The 16,065-nt window shown below is 41.3% G+C and overlaps 2 protein-coding genes across 2 annotated transcripts; both read right to left on the minus strand.

Moving 5' to 3' along the window:
- Nucleotides 1-420: 420 nt before the first annotated feature.
- Nucleotides 421-5,270, minus strand: LOC124264855 (solute carrier family 23 member 2-like). Its single transcript, XM_046699637.1, has 5 exons — nt 5,132-5,270; nt 2,946-3,199; nt 2,368-2,641; nt 1,812-1,907; nt 421-966 (listed from the first exon to the last, which is right to left on the minus strand). Exons 1-5 carry the CDS (start codon nt 5,253-5,255, stop codon nt 752-754), a joined length of 963 nt encoding a protein of 320 aa, XP_046555593.1. The 5' UTR covers nt 5,256-5,270; the 3' UTR covers nt 421-751.
- A 192-nt stretch (nt 5,271-5,462) lies between these two features.
- Nucleotides 5,463-14,475, minus strand: LOC124264856 (solute carrier family 23 member 2-like). Its single transcript, XM_046699638.1, has 7 exons — nt 13,754-14,475; nt 12,974-13,158; nt 8,962-9,119; nt 8,414-8,502; nt 6,293-6,354; nt 5,937-6,118; nt 5,463-5,610 (listed from the first exon to the last, which is right to left on the minus strand). The coding sequence occupies exons 2-7, from the start codon at nt 13,154-13,156 to the stop codon at nt 5,478-5,480; spliced, it is 807 nt and encodes a 268-aa protein (XP_046555594.1). The 5' UTR covers nt 13,157-13,158; nt 13,754-14,475; the 3' UTR covers nt 5,463-5,477.
- Between the last annotated feature and the right edge of the window lie 1,590 nt (nt 14,476-16,065).

The following is a 16,065-nucleotide window of genomic DNA, read 5'->3' on the forward strand; positions in this document are numbered from 1 at the left end:
TTGAAATATAAAGTTGTGAAATATTGACACCAAAACCAAAAGCTGGAACTGGCGGATTATCGCTACACACAAAGGGAGATTAACGTGTGGAAACTTGAAACCACCCCTCTTGTCATACATCGTTAAGGAATCCTAAAACACAGTTCTAAATGCTGAATAATTGAGCCAGCCTCACCGATCTCCTGTATTTCTGGTTTAGGCAGGTAAATATGTTTGTTTAGTTATTGAACGACAACAGGTGTTAAAGTTAACATTATAACGGGAAGCATGGGAGTAGGGAATTACGAAGGTGTAGAAACTGTTCATTCACATTCACAAGGTTGATGAATATGTTATCAAATATGTTGGGAATCTAAAAGGTATACTAAAGTACGTACTGATCGTGATTGCAGACAATGCACAAAAGATACAGGTTTGCTGTACATTTACGATATATTTTATTAAAGAAAAAGTATATACAAAAGAGAACAAGAAAACCACAACCAATAAATGGATATGTATGACTGTCAATAATATACACTTTCAATGGGATTATACTGAAGCCAGAAGCCAGCTTTTATGTCCTCTGTAAAATGTTTCATGAAACATCTCATTCTGTCAGCTGCTTAATGATCTAGTTATATTTCATGCATCTAAATACTAAAATACATTATATAATTATAGAGCCTTGTCATCTCCTATGGACAACACTGGTGATGATGAGAGCTGGACAAGGCAATGGAACTGTGGACAGACATATGTCCACCTGTGCTCAAAGTTGTTGATGTCTTCTTCGAAATCGGCAACATAATCCTCTGTTGTAGGCCGGGGACACAGGGAGCCAGCTGCACCTCAGACCCTTCGGGAGGTACCTTGTAATGAAAGCCAGATCATACAGTGAAGTGACGCCAGGTGAAACTGACGTATCCTTTTGACAACTAACTCCTTCCTCCCTCCACTTCAGCATCCCTCTCTCTTCTGTAGTTCCTGGAAGTAAAACAAGGCTTAGCTACAGGAAACTTCCACTGGAGCACCCGCTCTTTTTATAGTCAGAGACAGCTTAGCTACAGGAACGTTCTTTTATACTTCTGCTCTACAGTGTGAAGAAGTAAGGTGATGCTTTAGTTACTTGAACACTATTTCAGCATCGCCATCTCTTCTGCAGTTCTTTGAAGTTAGACAGTGCTTAGCAGCAGGAATATTCCACCTCAGAATATCCTACTCTGTTGTTCCTTCAGGTATATTGAAAGGCATAGTTGATGTACACCAACAGCTAGCGTGGGTTACGGTATAACAAGCAGAGGCCGAAACGGGATGAAAATCTCTACGTGTTCTAGCGATCAATGAAGCTCCTTTCTTAGGGGTTGACGTATTCGTGGACGTATATTATGTTGAATGCAATAAAGATAATACCCATGTATCTGATCGTACGTGACATTATTTCTACTTAGAATGGCTAAACAACTGTTTTGTATTCAGTGTTTATGAACCAGCTGTCATCAATAACTAGCACCGATCGTCGTGAATAGAATATAAGAGAAAATGTCATTCTCTACTCCTGATGGTGTTCGAGTTACCTGAAATGAGTGAGTTTAGTTTTACGCCGCACTCAGCAATATTCCAGCTATATGGCGGCGGTCTGTTAATATTCGAGTCTGGGTCAGACAATCCAGTGATCAACAGCATGAGCATCGATCGGAGCAATTGGGAACCGATGACATGTGTCGACCAAGTCAGCGAGCCTGACCTACCGGATCCCGTTAGTCGCCTTTTACGACAAGCATGGGTTACTGAAGGTTCATTCTAACCCGGACCTTCACGAGTCCAGTTACCTGGAGCTATGTTGTCGAGGATGCACCCAACCATGCCGCCCACCAGCATGGGAGATCCAAGTAGGACGTTCAAGATGTGGGTCAACTCATCGTGACCTGGAAATGAAGAAAAGCAATTATAACCTTTACAAACAAAGCTTTACTAAAGGCAGAGTCGATTGGACGATTGCGACTTTATCACTCTCCTCTGAGGAAAGACATGTAGCTATGGTCATCCTGATGAATAACATATGCCCAGTAGTTGAAGGAATGATGTATTTCAGTATGTTTGTCAACCGATATATTACTAACGGGATTGGGTGGTCAGACCCGCTGACTTAGTTGACACAGTTCATTATATCCAAATTGAATAGACAGATACTCATGATGTTGATCACTGGAGTATTTGGTCCAGACTCGACTATTTACAGACCACCGCCATATATTTGAAGCAATAAGCATACACTTTCTTTCACCCATGTTGCAACCAACACACTGGGAAGGTGTTTACCTTTCGTTATATTGTTGGAATACGAACTGAAGCAGTCCACAGTCTCCTTCACGTACACCCACCCACCTGTGTCAATAGCTCTGGGGTTGTTTTTCGCCCACTGTGGTAGTATTATGCCCAACATCAACGCCAGACCAAGCACCATGAGGTTCCGCGATGAAGACAGATCCACAAACTGCAGAGTAGACAGACCGACAGCGACCACCATTCCGAATGTCACTAGGGCCACTCCACCAATCACTGGAGTAGGAATGAGGCTCACCACAGCACCGAATTTACCCAGCATGCCACACACAGTCAGCATGACACCTGCCGTGATAAAGACAGATCTGCTTGCAACCTGGAAGAAGGAGAAACCGAAAGGTGAAAGGATCGTGAATGTTTTACAAACTAGGTGTGCGATTACATGAATTTGTTGGATAAATACATTGAATTTCGTAATTCAAAGCAAATTCTTAACATTTATCAACAACCCTGTAAGTGTACGTGAAATAATACTTGTAAGTAGAAACAATATTTCTGTTGAACATGTAAAGCCCATTTCTGGTATCCCCTACCGTGATAGTGCTGGAATATTGCTAAAAGCGGCGTAAAAACAAACTCACTCACTCAGTAAATATTCGGAGGTGGTATGTTTCACCGACCTTGGTTACGACTAAAGCTCCAACGTTTTCGCTGTAAGATGTTATCCCATGCACAGCACCAACACTGCCGGCTATCAGGCATCCAAGGCCCTCCATCATAATGCCCCTATTTACAGCATGCGAGGGGGGAGGAGGGACGGCGCAGGCACGGGCAGCAGCAAAGTAGTCTCCGACAGACTCTATGATGGAGGCGATGGTAGCTGCCAACATCCCCACATATCCAGCAGCACTGATAGTGGGCCAACCCAAGTGCCCTGTAGTATGAAGAAGTGAAAGCTTAGTTGCATCCAAAAAGATAAACATAATTAAGGCACAATTATCATTTATTCATGACATATAATATACATGGCTGATTATGAAAAAAACAAATAAACAAACTTATAAGTGTACAATCGCAAATCAAAAGTGCAATATTTGGTACTTGGGATCACTACCCTCGAAACGAAGCAGCCGGGATACCTAACCCAGTCAGAGCGGGTGGGCGTGCACTTAAGTGTAACGAAGTATTTCATTGGCTGGTTCATTTGCCGATACGCTCTGAGCTCTTTGTGTGTGTGTAAAGAGATGTTGGGTTTTGTAAATACATGCTCATTTTTTCTGCATTTGCGTTCGATCCAGTATCAAGAAATACTGAGATGGTGAACTACTGCATGGCTAGAAACTGTCGTTCGTCCAAGTACAAAGCAGGACTTGAAACTGAAATCTGAGTTTCCACCGGTTTCCGTCCGATCCAGTCATTCAAGAAAAAATGGTGCAGTTTGTTTGCAATCAACAATGTGTACAAGTATCACACCTGCCTATCTGTGTAATTACATAATCTGACAGAGAAAGAACTCAGGTGCACGAGCCATAAATCAATGTATTTTGTTTATGGTGTCTAGCCTGATGTTAAGTTCAAATTGCATGTGGTCAATGATTGAAGTTGTGTATTTCATATTGTCATTAGCAGACAGGGAGGCAGACACATAGGTGTCAATAAAACAGATATTGACTTTTGTCTTAGACAGAGGCTGCTTATCACAATCAACATGTTTTTGTTTTTTCTATGTCTCGATAGAAATAAACATTTCAGTTTTCAAGCTGAGCATTTGTTAACAATGAAATTAGTATTTCTAATGCTATGATTTCTTGAAAACCTGGTTTGCAAATCTGCCAACCACCAAAATAAGAAAAGTATGGAACCGGTGTATATTTATTACTGCAGACCCAAGATGCTTGTAATCACAAGAAACATCTTTTGTTCCCCAACTTCGACCACAGCGATGATCCTTGCACGCATCCCGGTTCAAGCCGCGCGAACCTAATCATTGCGCATGCGCTATGTGCGTGGCGCAGCACAGCTGTTGAAAACACTTTTCACCCCAGCTGGGGTGAAATTAATGAATCATTTGAACTCCGATTTCGCGGGAATTTTTTCATCGCGTTATTTTTCAACTATATATTCTGAATTTGCATTTTGGATAATTTGTTATTATAAGGCCATACCGAAAGGTGTCAGAATCTGCAAAGTTGTGTTTTGCGTTGCATGTGAGCTTTAACGTATTTGAAGCGTGCTGTCTTCACGCCGAATCTGCAGGTTCAATTCCCCACATGGATGCAGCATTTGATGAGGATGTCAAATGCCCCTCGTGATGATACTGGAATTAATAATGCTCGAACGTTGGAGGAACGACAAACAGTTTCCAAAGAAAAGCATCTGATACTAATAATAAAGCACCAGAGAAAAACCGGTTTCAAGAAAGAAAAACTAACCGAAGCTAGAAAATACATTTCATGGATTGAGCTGTGCCTTAAACTAAAATCATCAGGGAATCCCATGTCAAAAAGGCAAAAGGTAATTTGGAAAAAGATTTAACTGAAATACAAAACAACGAAAGAAAACATATTTCTCCTAAGAGTTGATTGTCCTTTCCGCAAAAATAAAGGTTGGGGAAAACAAAACACAATTTTACCAAACAGATTAACTCTGTTAAAATGAAAAACACTTTTACGGGCATTCTAAAACAAAAGGTGATGGTGAACATGATAAACGGCCTCCCGTGGATGCCAATGGAAGGTTCTGGAAACAGTTGTGGTCTGTACCCGGTGACTGTAACCTGGAGACACCATGGGTCAGTGATTACGGCCATGCATCTCAATGCATGAGAAAATAACTGAGTCGTTTGTCTGTTACATCTCACTTGTACCTGGATATGGGAAGTTAAACCACGGGGCATCCTTTACGACGTGGAGTCTTGAATCTGTCCTGGCCTGGAAACCAGAGTCTGTGCTGTTGCTAGAAACACGCCAGTTTGTGTCAGCACACAACATAGGATCCACATGATGGCAATTGATAGCAAGACCTTGAAAAAGGAGATTTCGTGTCAACCATACTGGTCCATCACAATTCCTTTTGAAATTGATTCGTATTTTATCTTTGTTTTCCTAATTCTTATTTCAAATAAAGGTCGGTAGATATTATTATGTTATCAGACATCACGAATATTCACCACATAACAAACTGCACTTTGTGAAATAATCCTGAAAGGTCATCTATTTACTTACAGGTATAAGCTGAAACATGGGATAACGGTTAATATGGCACCGTTCCTGTCTTGTATACACGGGAACTGCAATTTGGTATTCCCCAAGGAACAACGCGAAGCACACTACCAGAAGCATTGTTCTGCAAGTAAACATTAGAAATGGTCGTGTAATATACCACATGAAAACCAACATAAAGTTTGATGAAGCTTTGAGACGAGAACCAGTTACAGTCTATTGTTAACTGACCACCAGGTAGTATTACACGATTGCGACATAACCGAGTGACTGGCGAAGGTCATGCATTTCAACAAAACAACCTTTTCCTAAAATAATATATATCTGAATTGCACTGAACTGTATTAGTTGAGAATAACCACATGGGTCAATATTAAGATATGCTCAAAGAAGTTTAAATGGAAGCATCAGATATGAGGCCAAAGCACGTGTCATCAATAAAAGTCCTACCCAATACTGACTCCCCATTGGTCCTGGCATAGCGAACCAGCTAGCGGGGCGAGAGACACACCAACCAGTGCAATAGTTGGGGCGATGGTCAGAGGCCCAATGAATCTCAGCAACAAGCCCACAACACCAGTTGCCCCCAACACAATCTGTGTCAGAGATGCCAGCATTAGGTTACCTTGGATCTGTAAGATATTATGCTGAAATTGTATTCATTCATTTTATGACTTTATTCCTGGCGTTTTCTACAACATTATGTTACAATAGTATACAAATGACCCATTGTTGACTATATTGACATAATCTATTTCATATAACGGCATGTTTGGCGTTGTGGTAATTTTGGGAAGACATCTTACCTCTCTCACTCGCACTACCCATGGCAGATCAGTTGTCCCATTGACCGTGTGAGATACAGGAACTGCAGAAATTCAATATGAGCATATCAATAGCACGGATTTATCAGTGGCACCGATACAATCACGAGCAGATATGATGAAAGTGCGATCCCATTACATGGCAGAAAAATCGTCTCGAGGAAAGGAAACAAACCCATAAGGATTTTTTCAAAAACGTCATTGAATGAGCTATTCTGTCGTACACTCTTGTGCTTGTTCGTCCTGTAGTGAATACAGTAAAATTATCCATAGTAAACGAAGTAATCTATCAGACGTTTCCGGTTGTCCCTACCAAAAGGTATATATGTGTGTGTGACTTCATCTCTTTACGTGTGTACATATTACAAGGTTGATGGCGCCTACAAATGACAGTAATGATCAGATGCCGTTTGATAAGTATGGAACGGCTTATCTTTGTTCATACACATATGAGTTGTGATATTTTCACATTTGTTTGTCCTGGGTGCCGTTCCACGAACCGATCTTATCTAAGATCAATCTTAGCAAGTTACGCCAATTTTACAATCGTCTTAGCTAAAGTTACACGCGTTCCACGACCCGATCTTAGGCCGATCGTAGCCGGTCCCGATCTTACGATCCGATCCAAGCTTAGATCGAGACTCTTTCGCGAGAGATAGAGGAATGCGTGGCACGAGTTATCTCCCTTTGCATAGTCTAGCAAATGATGGAAGTAGTTTACGAACCAACTGAGTGAGTGAGTGAGTTTAGATTTACGCCGCACTCAGCAATAGTCCAGCTATATGGCGGCGGTCTTTAAATAATCTAAAATATTAGGGTAGTGAGCACCTTGGTTTCAGGTGCAAGTGCGTGTGAACGCTGGGTATCAGGCATAATAATATAATAATAATAAATGCATATTTATAGTGCCCCTATTCCACATCCTGGGGCATGCTCAAAGCGCTATGTACAGATAATTTACACGAGAGTATTTACAGCCGAGATTATAAGTAATATACTGAGAACAGGTTTTAAGTCTGAACTTTAAAAATGTCAATTGTGTCAGAGCTTTTAATATGTGCCTGAACCTTGTCAATCAGAATTAACAAGCCGTGAGGAGGCTATAATAACTTGAATAACACGCGGCCTGCCTTTAGAATCCCCCACCAAATATGCGCAGTGAAATCAAACATATTTGTATCTTTTTGCTTCAGAACATTGTTCACTTCACAACTGTCCCATGACGTTGCAATATTGTTTACAAATGTGTTACACCGACTCGCTCGGTTGTGTTCCTATGACGACAGTGGTCAGACTGGCCTGACATTTGTAAGGCTTCAGTGCAGTGTTTGTTTACATCACAGAAATATTCAAATTCATTTCATGGGGATTTTAGGGACGCTCACGGTGAAATGCTCGCTCTTCTTCTTCTTCGTATAGACTATTGCTAAAAGCGGCGTAAAACTAAAAAGCCAGTCACTTTTGAAAGCCACCACTTTGGTTTCTCTACGATTGATTTTAGCGATCCTAAGTTGGTCATGAGCAACTTAGACTTTGGATCTTAACTTTCCGATTGACTTGGGTAAGATTGGTTAGTGGAACGGTAAGCCGATCGTAACGTCACTCTAAGATTGGGATTTTAGGGTTTTACGATTGGCGTAGGGCTAAGATCGGTTAGTGGAACGGCACCCTGGACTTCGGTGTCCTGGACGCTTTTGTTTCTGAGATTTTACTCAGGATTAATTCGTGGCTCCTCGGAATAAGAATTGGTAAGATGGAATGGATTTCATCATAGGCTTCTCATTTCATCACTATGATATTTTGTGACTATCCCATTGCTGAAAACACACGTGGTTGTTCTGAATTACGGGTGGACCTTCTGTAGTTGATTCACTGATATATGCATCGTAAAGCCGATGTGCAGACACTCTTTATGATTCTGCTGAAATCATGAACATTCAGCAGGTAAATATAAAACAACAGCGCCGGAGAATAATGTGTTTCGATTTTATCCGGCATAAAATGTAAATTGTATGAACGGGGTAGCTGATAATTAACGCAGACCCGGGTGTCAATGGACATGATAAGGAGGCCGTTGGGCTATACTTCAAAGTTTCAGATTACTTTCGGTTGAACACTTCCACCTGTCTGCCGCCATCATCGAGATAATTGCTGCCAGGAAATTTGGAGACGCTCCTTGGATAATGGGTAATCTGAAATATTGTAGGGAACATAATTTCTCTATATCCACAATCATTTCTGACCAGTCTAAAACATACCTACTAGACTTGTAGAATATCCTACACGTAACAAATATGATATGCCTTTGGCATCAACAGATGTGAATAGCCCATATTCTTCATGAATAAATATCTACATGGTTTACAGCCAATTTGATAGTATTTAGTGTTCGGAACCACACTGAGCCCTTCCAAACACCATAATTGTTTGATAATATTTCATTCATGGAAAACAAATATCTTTTAAACTTTATTTTTCTTGTTTTTGAGATGTTACAAAGTTACATTTGATGAACACTACTGGATGCCAGCACAATGGTATTCTTCTCCAAAACTATTTTAAAATTAACATTATATGAACTGTTTCTCCCTAAATCCTTGCAATTTACAATTCAGACAAAATGTTGCTGATGTATGTGTAACACGACGTACCTGACTCCGAAGATGTTCTGGAGAATCGTCCCTATCCCGCACACAAAGAACGAGATGCTTATTACTCCAGCCTTTACCTCTGGAAGGTCATCTGCACAAATGACTGTGCAAGTGAGCAGAGGGATTGATATCACTGCACCAATACTCGTCATCAGTTGCTGAAACGAGATGATTTTTAACATAGTGACTGCCTTATTATGGGTCTACTGGAATATCGTGGCTTCCTAAGTGGTGTGTATTTTGGGGATTTGAAGAATAATATGACCACGTCCATACGTTATATTTTTAACCTTTGGATCCTGCTTGTTTTGTGTCTTTGTTTAGTCTTACTGCGAGATTCATCCGTTTCCTTTGGGGGTAGAGAGCAAAACAGTTATGAAAATATATGGTTGGATCACTGAAAAAACAGTGATAACATCAGATCGTGGAAGTTTTTTCACTATTATGACATTCAAGAGCTCAGCCATGACAGGCAGAGTCAAACACCATAATGTAATTAGGGATGTTCTTGAATTCGGTACGCAAAATAAACGGTCCTGGCAGCCTTGGGAATCAGCAGGAGATTTGCAGAGCTACGTATGGCGCATGAGAGCAAGTGGATCATCGTTTCACCCACGCATTGCGTGAACTCGACTATCCAAATGATATCGCCTATTTTTTTCTTGTTCACATTATACCCAAGGTAGTTTTGGTGCATTGTTTATGAATCTGCTGTTATAATGAACCAACAGTCTTTAAAGGAAGGACACTTCCAATGGGGCACTGGTTAAAGAATGACCAGGAAAGAATGACGCTAATGTATTCAGGATACGATTATATGTCACCACGCTGGTCATCGGAGTCTGGTACCATGCCCATAGGACCCGAATGGAGATCAAGAACTCTAGTTGTTCCTTGTTTATTTACTCAGGTAAGAAACTTTACTTTCTTCTACTTTGACATATATACCATTGTTATTCTATGTTAACTTTAATATATTGTAAATACCTTAACTATAAGTTACAACCCTGGCAGTACCTTCAGGTTTATGTGGAACGAGGCATCCCTTAGTATGTGTCTCATATCTTCTGTATTACAGTTTAGGATTGTTTACTTAATACTGATTGACACTACACTGTTTTGTGACTATTATAGAATGTATAGAGTGTGTCGGATATTTTAACTATTGTATTACGTTGTGTAGTGTATTGAACTATTGTTGTGTACATTGGAATAAGTATCGTGATTAATGTAGTATGTGTCGTGTATAACGAATCTACATGTGATGTTTATGTACTTTGATATCCGATTGCATTGTGAACATGTTCTAATAATTAATTGTAAACTATGCTATTATTGACTGATTATGTAAGATCGTTCAGTGACTGCTGTGTAATAAACTCCTTGTTTATTTACTCAGGTGTTGTGTTGTTGTGTGGGTTGGTATGGGCAGACCTCTTGCCAAGCAGAGCTGATTCCCCAAAACTCGCGTTTTGATTGTTACAGAATACGCGTGAAATGTCAACACCAAAGGCTGGAGCTGTTGGAATGCTGTATGAAGCGAGGAGCATGAAAGTAAAGTCACCCATTGGAAAGTTGAAGCCTTGTGGAGAGATATTGTTATCACTCTGGATGTCCATTGCTGTCTAGCGGGTCTCCGTTTTTTCAAGTTCCGGTGTGTGACTCGGTTGTATGGAATCGGCTATTTGACTTTTATTGAATGATAACAGGGCAACGCTATAGCTGAAGCCTAATTGAAACCTCTTGAGCAAAGTAAGGCCATCCACTTTTTTATGTTTCTCATCTCCAAACTGGTGCTGATGAGGGGCGGGCGGGCGGCGAAAAAAAAAAAATGCAAAAAAAAGAAAAAAAGAAGAAGTAGCAGTTTGCCATCTTCTTTTCAAGCTGGTGACAGATAATGACCCTCCTCCAGTACCCAGACCATAAAAAGAGGCTTTTCTTATTGTGAGAATCCTTTTTTCTCAATTTTAGACAGTTCATATATCATTAAACATAAGGAAGCTAAATGGAATAATTATGCTACAAACTTTTAATAGAGCCTCTTTAAATGGCACTTTCTGGCACTTTCTTTATTTTTGGAGAGATTTATCACTTTTTGTAGTTTTTTTGGCCACCGGTCAAAGGCTGTCGTCCACTGGTAGCTCACTGGTTGCTTAAGTATTATGTCTGTTTGTTAGGAATTAACACAGAAAATGTGTTTAAAATCAAATGTTTTTTATGACATAAATTCCATGTAGATATGTGTATGCATATTCTTATTACAAATTTAACAGATAATACTGTTGTACAATGACTGAATAAAGTGTAATGCATGTGTAATGTAATATTAAAGTACACACGCACCATCATACAAAAATATCAGATAAAATTCACGACGAAATTCACACGTTGCATAACAATGTGTTCACATTTCGCGCACAGAATCAGCTCCCGACCGTACTGCATTACATGAATGTAGCCTAATCGGCGTAATACGATATAGATTTGAGTACAAACACAAAAATACACTGCAGACTTAAAAGAATGATATTCAGACATGTAGTGCCAGATTTTAATTACCGATTGCAAAACGTCAACAAAATCACAAAACATGACCTGAAAACGATCAGCTGATTCCACCGCCTCGCTACGAATGGCCATTTTGCGATTCATTAATGCAATATAAGCAGTCATGGCTATCCCCGGTGTATCATGGAATCACGGAACAGATATTTCAGGATATCACACTTGATATATCATCAGTCAAGGGAAAAGATATACTGTATGCACCAACGTGAACGTTAACGGTGATGGTGAAGGCTGTACTGGTTAACTGTCTCTAAGTGTTTAGTAAAAGAACAGCTCCCATCGCGCATACGACATGCGCTGTCAGTTTAAGGTTGGACCGTCCGGATCAGCGCTCCAAGCGGATTAGTGAAGGGAAGATAAATTAAAAAAGATCGCCCATTTAGATGCTTGAGAGACTTTTCAAAATGTTACATTTGTTCAAAGTTGACTTTAAGACACATTTTTCGTTTGATCGGGCTGAAATTATTGCTGTCGACAGCATTTTGTAAAATAAAATTATTTGTTTTTGTTCTGTCGGAAGGAAAATTTGGGTCGGTCGGGAGATGAGAAACACAGAACAAAATACGGACGGCCTAACTGCCAACCCGAGCAGAAATTCTGACTCATGCACATAAAGAAACACATCCGCAAGGAGGGGAGGACTATTACGCCACAGATGTATTAAAACACAACAGATTAAATCTTTATTGATGCTATTACCGTTATACAGCTTCATTTTTAATGACTAGCTCTAAAAAACATTTCTGGGCAAATGGATTTTCCCAAAAGACATTAAAGGGTTTTTCCCTTTGCTTCATACAGTTTCGAGCATGCTACCAACACGACGTTCATCATTTCTTATCTAAAAGTTCCAGGAACGTTTTTCTCGGCAAATGGATTTTCTCAAAAGATGTTATAAGGCTGTTGATTTGCTTCAATTGCTATGGAATAAATGAAATATACACCATTAAATGTCAAATATGAAAATAATGAAAGGAGTAATGATTAACCGAATTCATCACTCGAGCGGTTTGACAAATTCCTATGAACTAAGATTTGGTCGTTTTATCGCCATATCTGAACACGTTCCAGAGGAGCTTCTTCTTTGGTAATTTACTCCATGTGGGTCTATACTATGTTACTAACGTGTCGGTCACATGTTTAGGTCTAACGTACCTGTATGCTGTTCATACTCGTATCGCTGTCCCTCGAAATGTAAATAGAATATGCAATATTGAACACTACGCAGATGGACATACAAACACAGGACCCGTGAAGATCCAGGACCTCGAGGTCAGGCTCGCTGACTTGGTTGATGCATATCATCATCTGCCAATGGTCTAGATCCATGTCGACCACTGTCTGTCCCAGGCTCGATTATTAACAGACCGCCGTCATGTAGCTGGAATAATGCTGAGGGAGGCATTAAACAGCAGAGAAAGTTAACAGTAAACGGTTCGCCTACCTGAAGGGCAAACAAAGGCAACAGGCACGTCCCTGGTGTATCGTCAATGCCGTATAGGATCTTCCTCGTTCGAGGCAAATGGTTGATTTTGTTGCCATTTTCTTCATCTTCAGATGTTAGGGGGATTGTGACATTTATTTCCTTTGGCAGATGGTCGACCCACGGACCGTTTTCAGATGTCATTGCTGTGTGGGGGGAGAAAAGTTCATAGTTAAGACATGGTTTTGAGTCTTTCCGTACGTCAAATAATGCTGAAATCAGTTAGGTTTGTTTGTTGTTCAACGCCACACTCAACAGTGTTCCAGCTACATGGCGGCTGTCTGTAAAAAATCGAATCTCGACCAGTGATCAGTGACCAGTGACAATCCAGTGATCAACATCATGAGCATCGATTAATGCAACTGGGATACGATGACATATATCAGCCAAGTCAGCAAGCGGGACCACCCGATCCCGTCTGTCGCCTCTTACGACAAGCATGGGTTGCTGAAGATCAATTTTAACCCGAATCTTCACGGGTGAGTCAAAATGTGTGAACGAAATAATTGTCAAATACTTTTGAAATCAAATTGTAAACCTGTCAGTATGGCCTTGTCGATCTGAGGGGTGGGTGTTGGGTGGGGGTGGTAGCCTAGTGGGTAAAGCGTTGGCTCGTCACGCTGAAGACCTGGGTACGATTCCCCACATGGGTACAATGTGTGAAGCCAATTCCTGGTGTACCCCGCCGTGATATTGCTGGAATATATTAAAAGCGGCGTAAAACCAAACTCACTGACTCACCTGTCCTTCACAAACGACAAAGTCCGCGTTGAATGGTTGCTCTTTGGCTCACAACATGTACTGATTCACATATGTGTACAGCGTCCAGTCAGAGAAAAAAACAGCGCTGCTACAAATATAGAGACACTGTTTACAATCTTGCGAGCAGGAGTTGTTCTCCAACGAGAAGTCTCCACACTTCCACTCCTCCAGAAACTGTCCCTCCCACTTTCTCGGCTGCCCCTCCTCGTCAGTCGGCTGCTATCTCCTCTCCCGCCCCCGCCTCGGCAAGATGCTACTGCGTAACCACCAGTCAATTCAACACTTGTGCAGTCGACTGAAATCGTCATGGATGATTTCTTATCCAAATGGAGACAGGTTGTTTCTTGTTTGTGTTTACCCTCATTGTCCCGTGTTTTCGGGGCAAGACAGACGGAATTCATGCATGTTGATATATTCTATATTTTTAAGTTATGATGCGTCTCGGTCATATAAGCCTTATGTACGTTTAGATTAGATCCCAGGGGCGGTTATTGTAAGCACTGTGATATATTTTCTGACACAATGCGACTGTTATGTGTGACGTTATAGTCGTATTAATCATCAACGATGACAGAGATTTCGCCATATCTAGGCTGCACCGGTGCACGTAACATTTGCCACAACAAATGCGCGGCAGTAGTGTTATAATCATAACCTTACCGTGTTAAATAATGTATATTCCTAACATGTGTATAGGGTGAAGTAATTGATATATTACCGGAAGAAAAACACCTGAACAAATCTCACATTCTTAAGCTTATGAGTTAGTTACGTAGTAGATGTTTCGTGAAAGGCAAGAAAGGTCATCAGTGAAGGTCATGGTAAAGTTAACATACAATCTTGTGACGTTTCACGGAAGGTAAGAGTGGGTAAGTGAGTTTGGTTTTACGCCGCTTTTAGCAATATTCCAGCAATATCACGGTGGGGGACACCAGAAATTGGCTTTACACTGTACCCATGTGGGGATTCGAACCCGGGTCTTCAGGGTGACGAGCGAACGCCTAGCCACTAGGCTATCCCACCGCACCATGGGATGTAAGATGGGTCATCCGCGAAGGCCATGGTAAAGTAGTTTGCACACACAATCTTGTGACATTTCATGGAAGGTACGAGAGGTCGTCTGTTAAGGCCATGGTAAAGTAGTGTTTCTTGTGATGTTTCATTACACACTCACTCACTCACTCACTCTCACAGATTAGACATGATGACAGATAGTGCGGGTACAAAGTGATGTGGGTCGAAACTCCAATACCTTTACATGGACATACGGCAGTCATAACTCTAAGGCCCCTCGAGGTTGTTTTGTGAAACGGAACCCTAATGATGCTCGTTTCATCTGAAATGTCACCAGCAATGTTAAAGGGTGGGCATGTTGGATATGCTATGTTACTAACGGAGAAGGCAACCCAAGACGCTTAAAGGATGTTTGGGACACGGTCTGCCACAGAGGCTGCTAAGCTGCATTTTGCGAAACACTGTTATTCCTCTGATGAATCACCGGGGCGGTGGGGTAGCCTAGTGGTTAAAGCGTCCGCTCGTAACGCCGAAGCCCCAGGTTCGATTCCCCACATGGGTGCAATGTGCGAAGCCCATTTCTAGTGTCCCCACCGTGATATTGCTGGAATGTTGCTAAAAGCGGCGTAAGATCATATTCACTCACTCACTCTGATGAATCACTGGAAGAAGCGGAATGGTATTACAGCAGCAATAAATTACATCTTTTACGGATTTACACAGACTTTCAGAAAAATAATGTGCATGTACGACGCATAGATGTCCTGTCGCAACATCGGCACGAACATAAGCCACAATGTTATTTGTCAACGTGACCACCGATAAAGTGAAGGATCCTCCAAGACCTAGAAGACCAACGACAGCCAATGACCATGATGACTGAATTCATCGGGCAACCAAGATGCAATCCCATTTACCCGTACCATGCAACAGAGAGTGGGACTCCACAATACCATCTGATGGAAATGGCGGGTTGCTGTTCTCAAGGAACTTCGCCCAATCAGACGTCCTTTTCTCACAGATTGGCACAGGCAGGAACGTCTGACGCAGTGCATGCTCCGTGAAAAACGCATCTTGAGTACATGACGAAGGGTTCACTGGCCTTATGAAAGTTGCGAGCTTCTACACGTTACTGACGTCGTTGTCGCGTCTGGAGATGTCGTAACGAAGCATATCACCTGGAGAAATTATCGATATCCATGCTGCTGAACACTTTGGTGGGGGCTCAGTGATGGTGGTGGGTTGCGTTACGTATGACAGCAAGTTGGATTTCATTC

Source organism: Haliotis rubra, unplaced genomic scaffold (assembly GCF_003918875.1).
Source record: "Haliotis rubra isolate DU_JTF1 unplaced genomic scaffold, ASM391887v1 Scf949, whole genome shotgun sequence".
Taxonomy (NCBI): Eukaryota; Metazoa; Mollusca; class Gastropoda; order Lepetellida; family Haliotidae; genus Haliotis; species Haliotis rubra.

Coding starts and splice junctions, on each gene's coding strand:
- LOC124264855 (XM_046699637.1), bottom strand. CDS start 5,255: ATGTTGTGTGCTGACACAAACTGGCGTGTTTCTAGCAACAGCACAGAC. Junction 3,200..5,131: donor GTTTAACTTCCCATATCCAG/GTACAAGTGAGA, acceptor TTCATACTACAG/GGCACTTGGGTTGGCCCACT. Junction 1,908..2,367: donor CCCCAGAGCTATTGACACAG/GTGGGTGGGTGT, acceptor CTTCATTTCCAG/GTCACGATGAGTTGACCCAC.
- LOC124264856 (XM_046699638.1), bottom strand. CDS start 13,156: ATGACATCTGAAAACGGTCCGTGGGTCGACCATCTGCCAAAGGAAATA. Junction 6,355..8,413: donor GTGGAAGTGTTCAACCGAAA/GTAATCTGAAAC, acceptor GAATTTCTGCAG/TTCCTGTATCTCACACGGTC. Junction 5,611..5,936: donor CAATGGGGAGTCAGTATTGG/GTAGGACTTTTA, acceptor GTTTACTTGCAG/AACAATGCTTCTGGTAGTGT.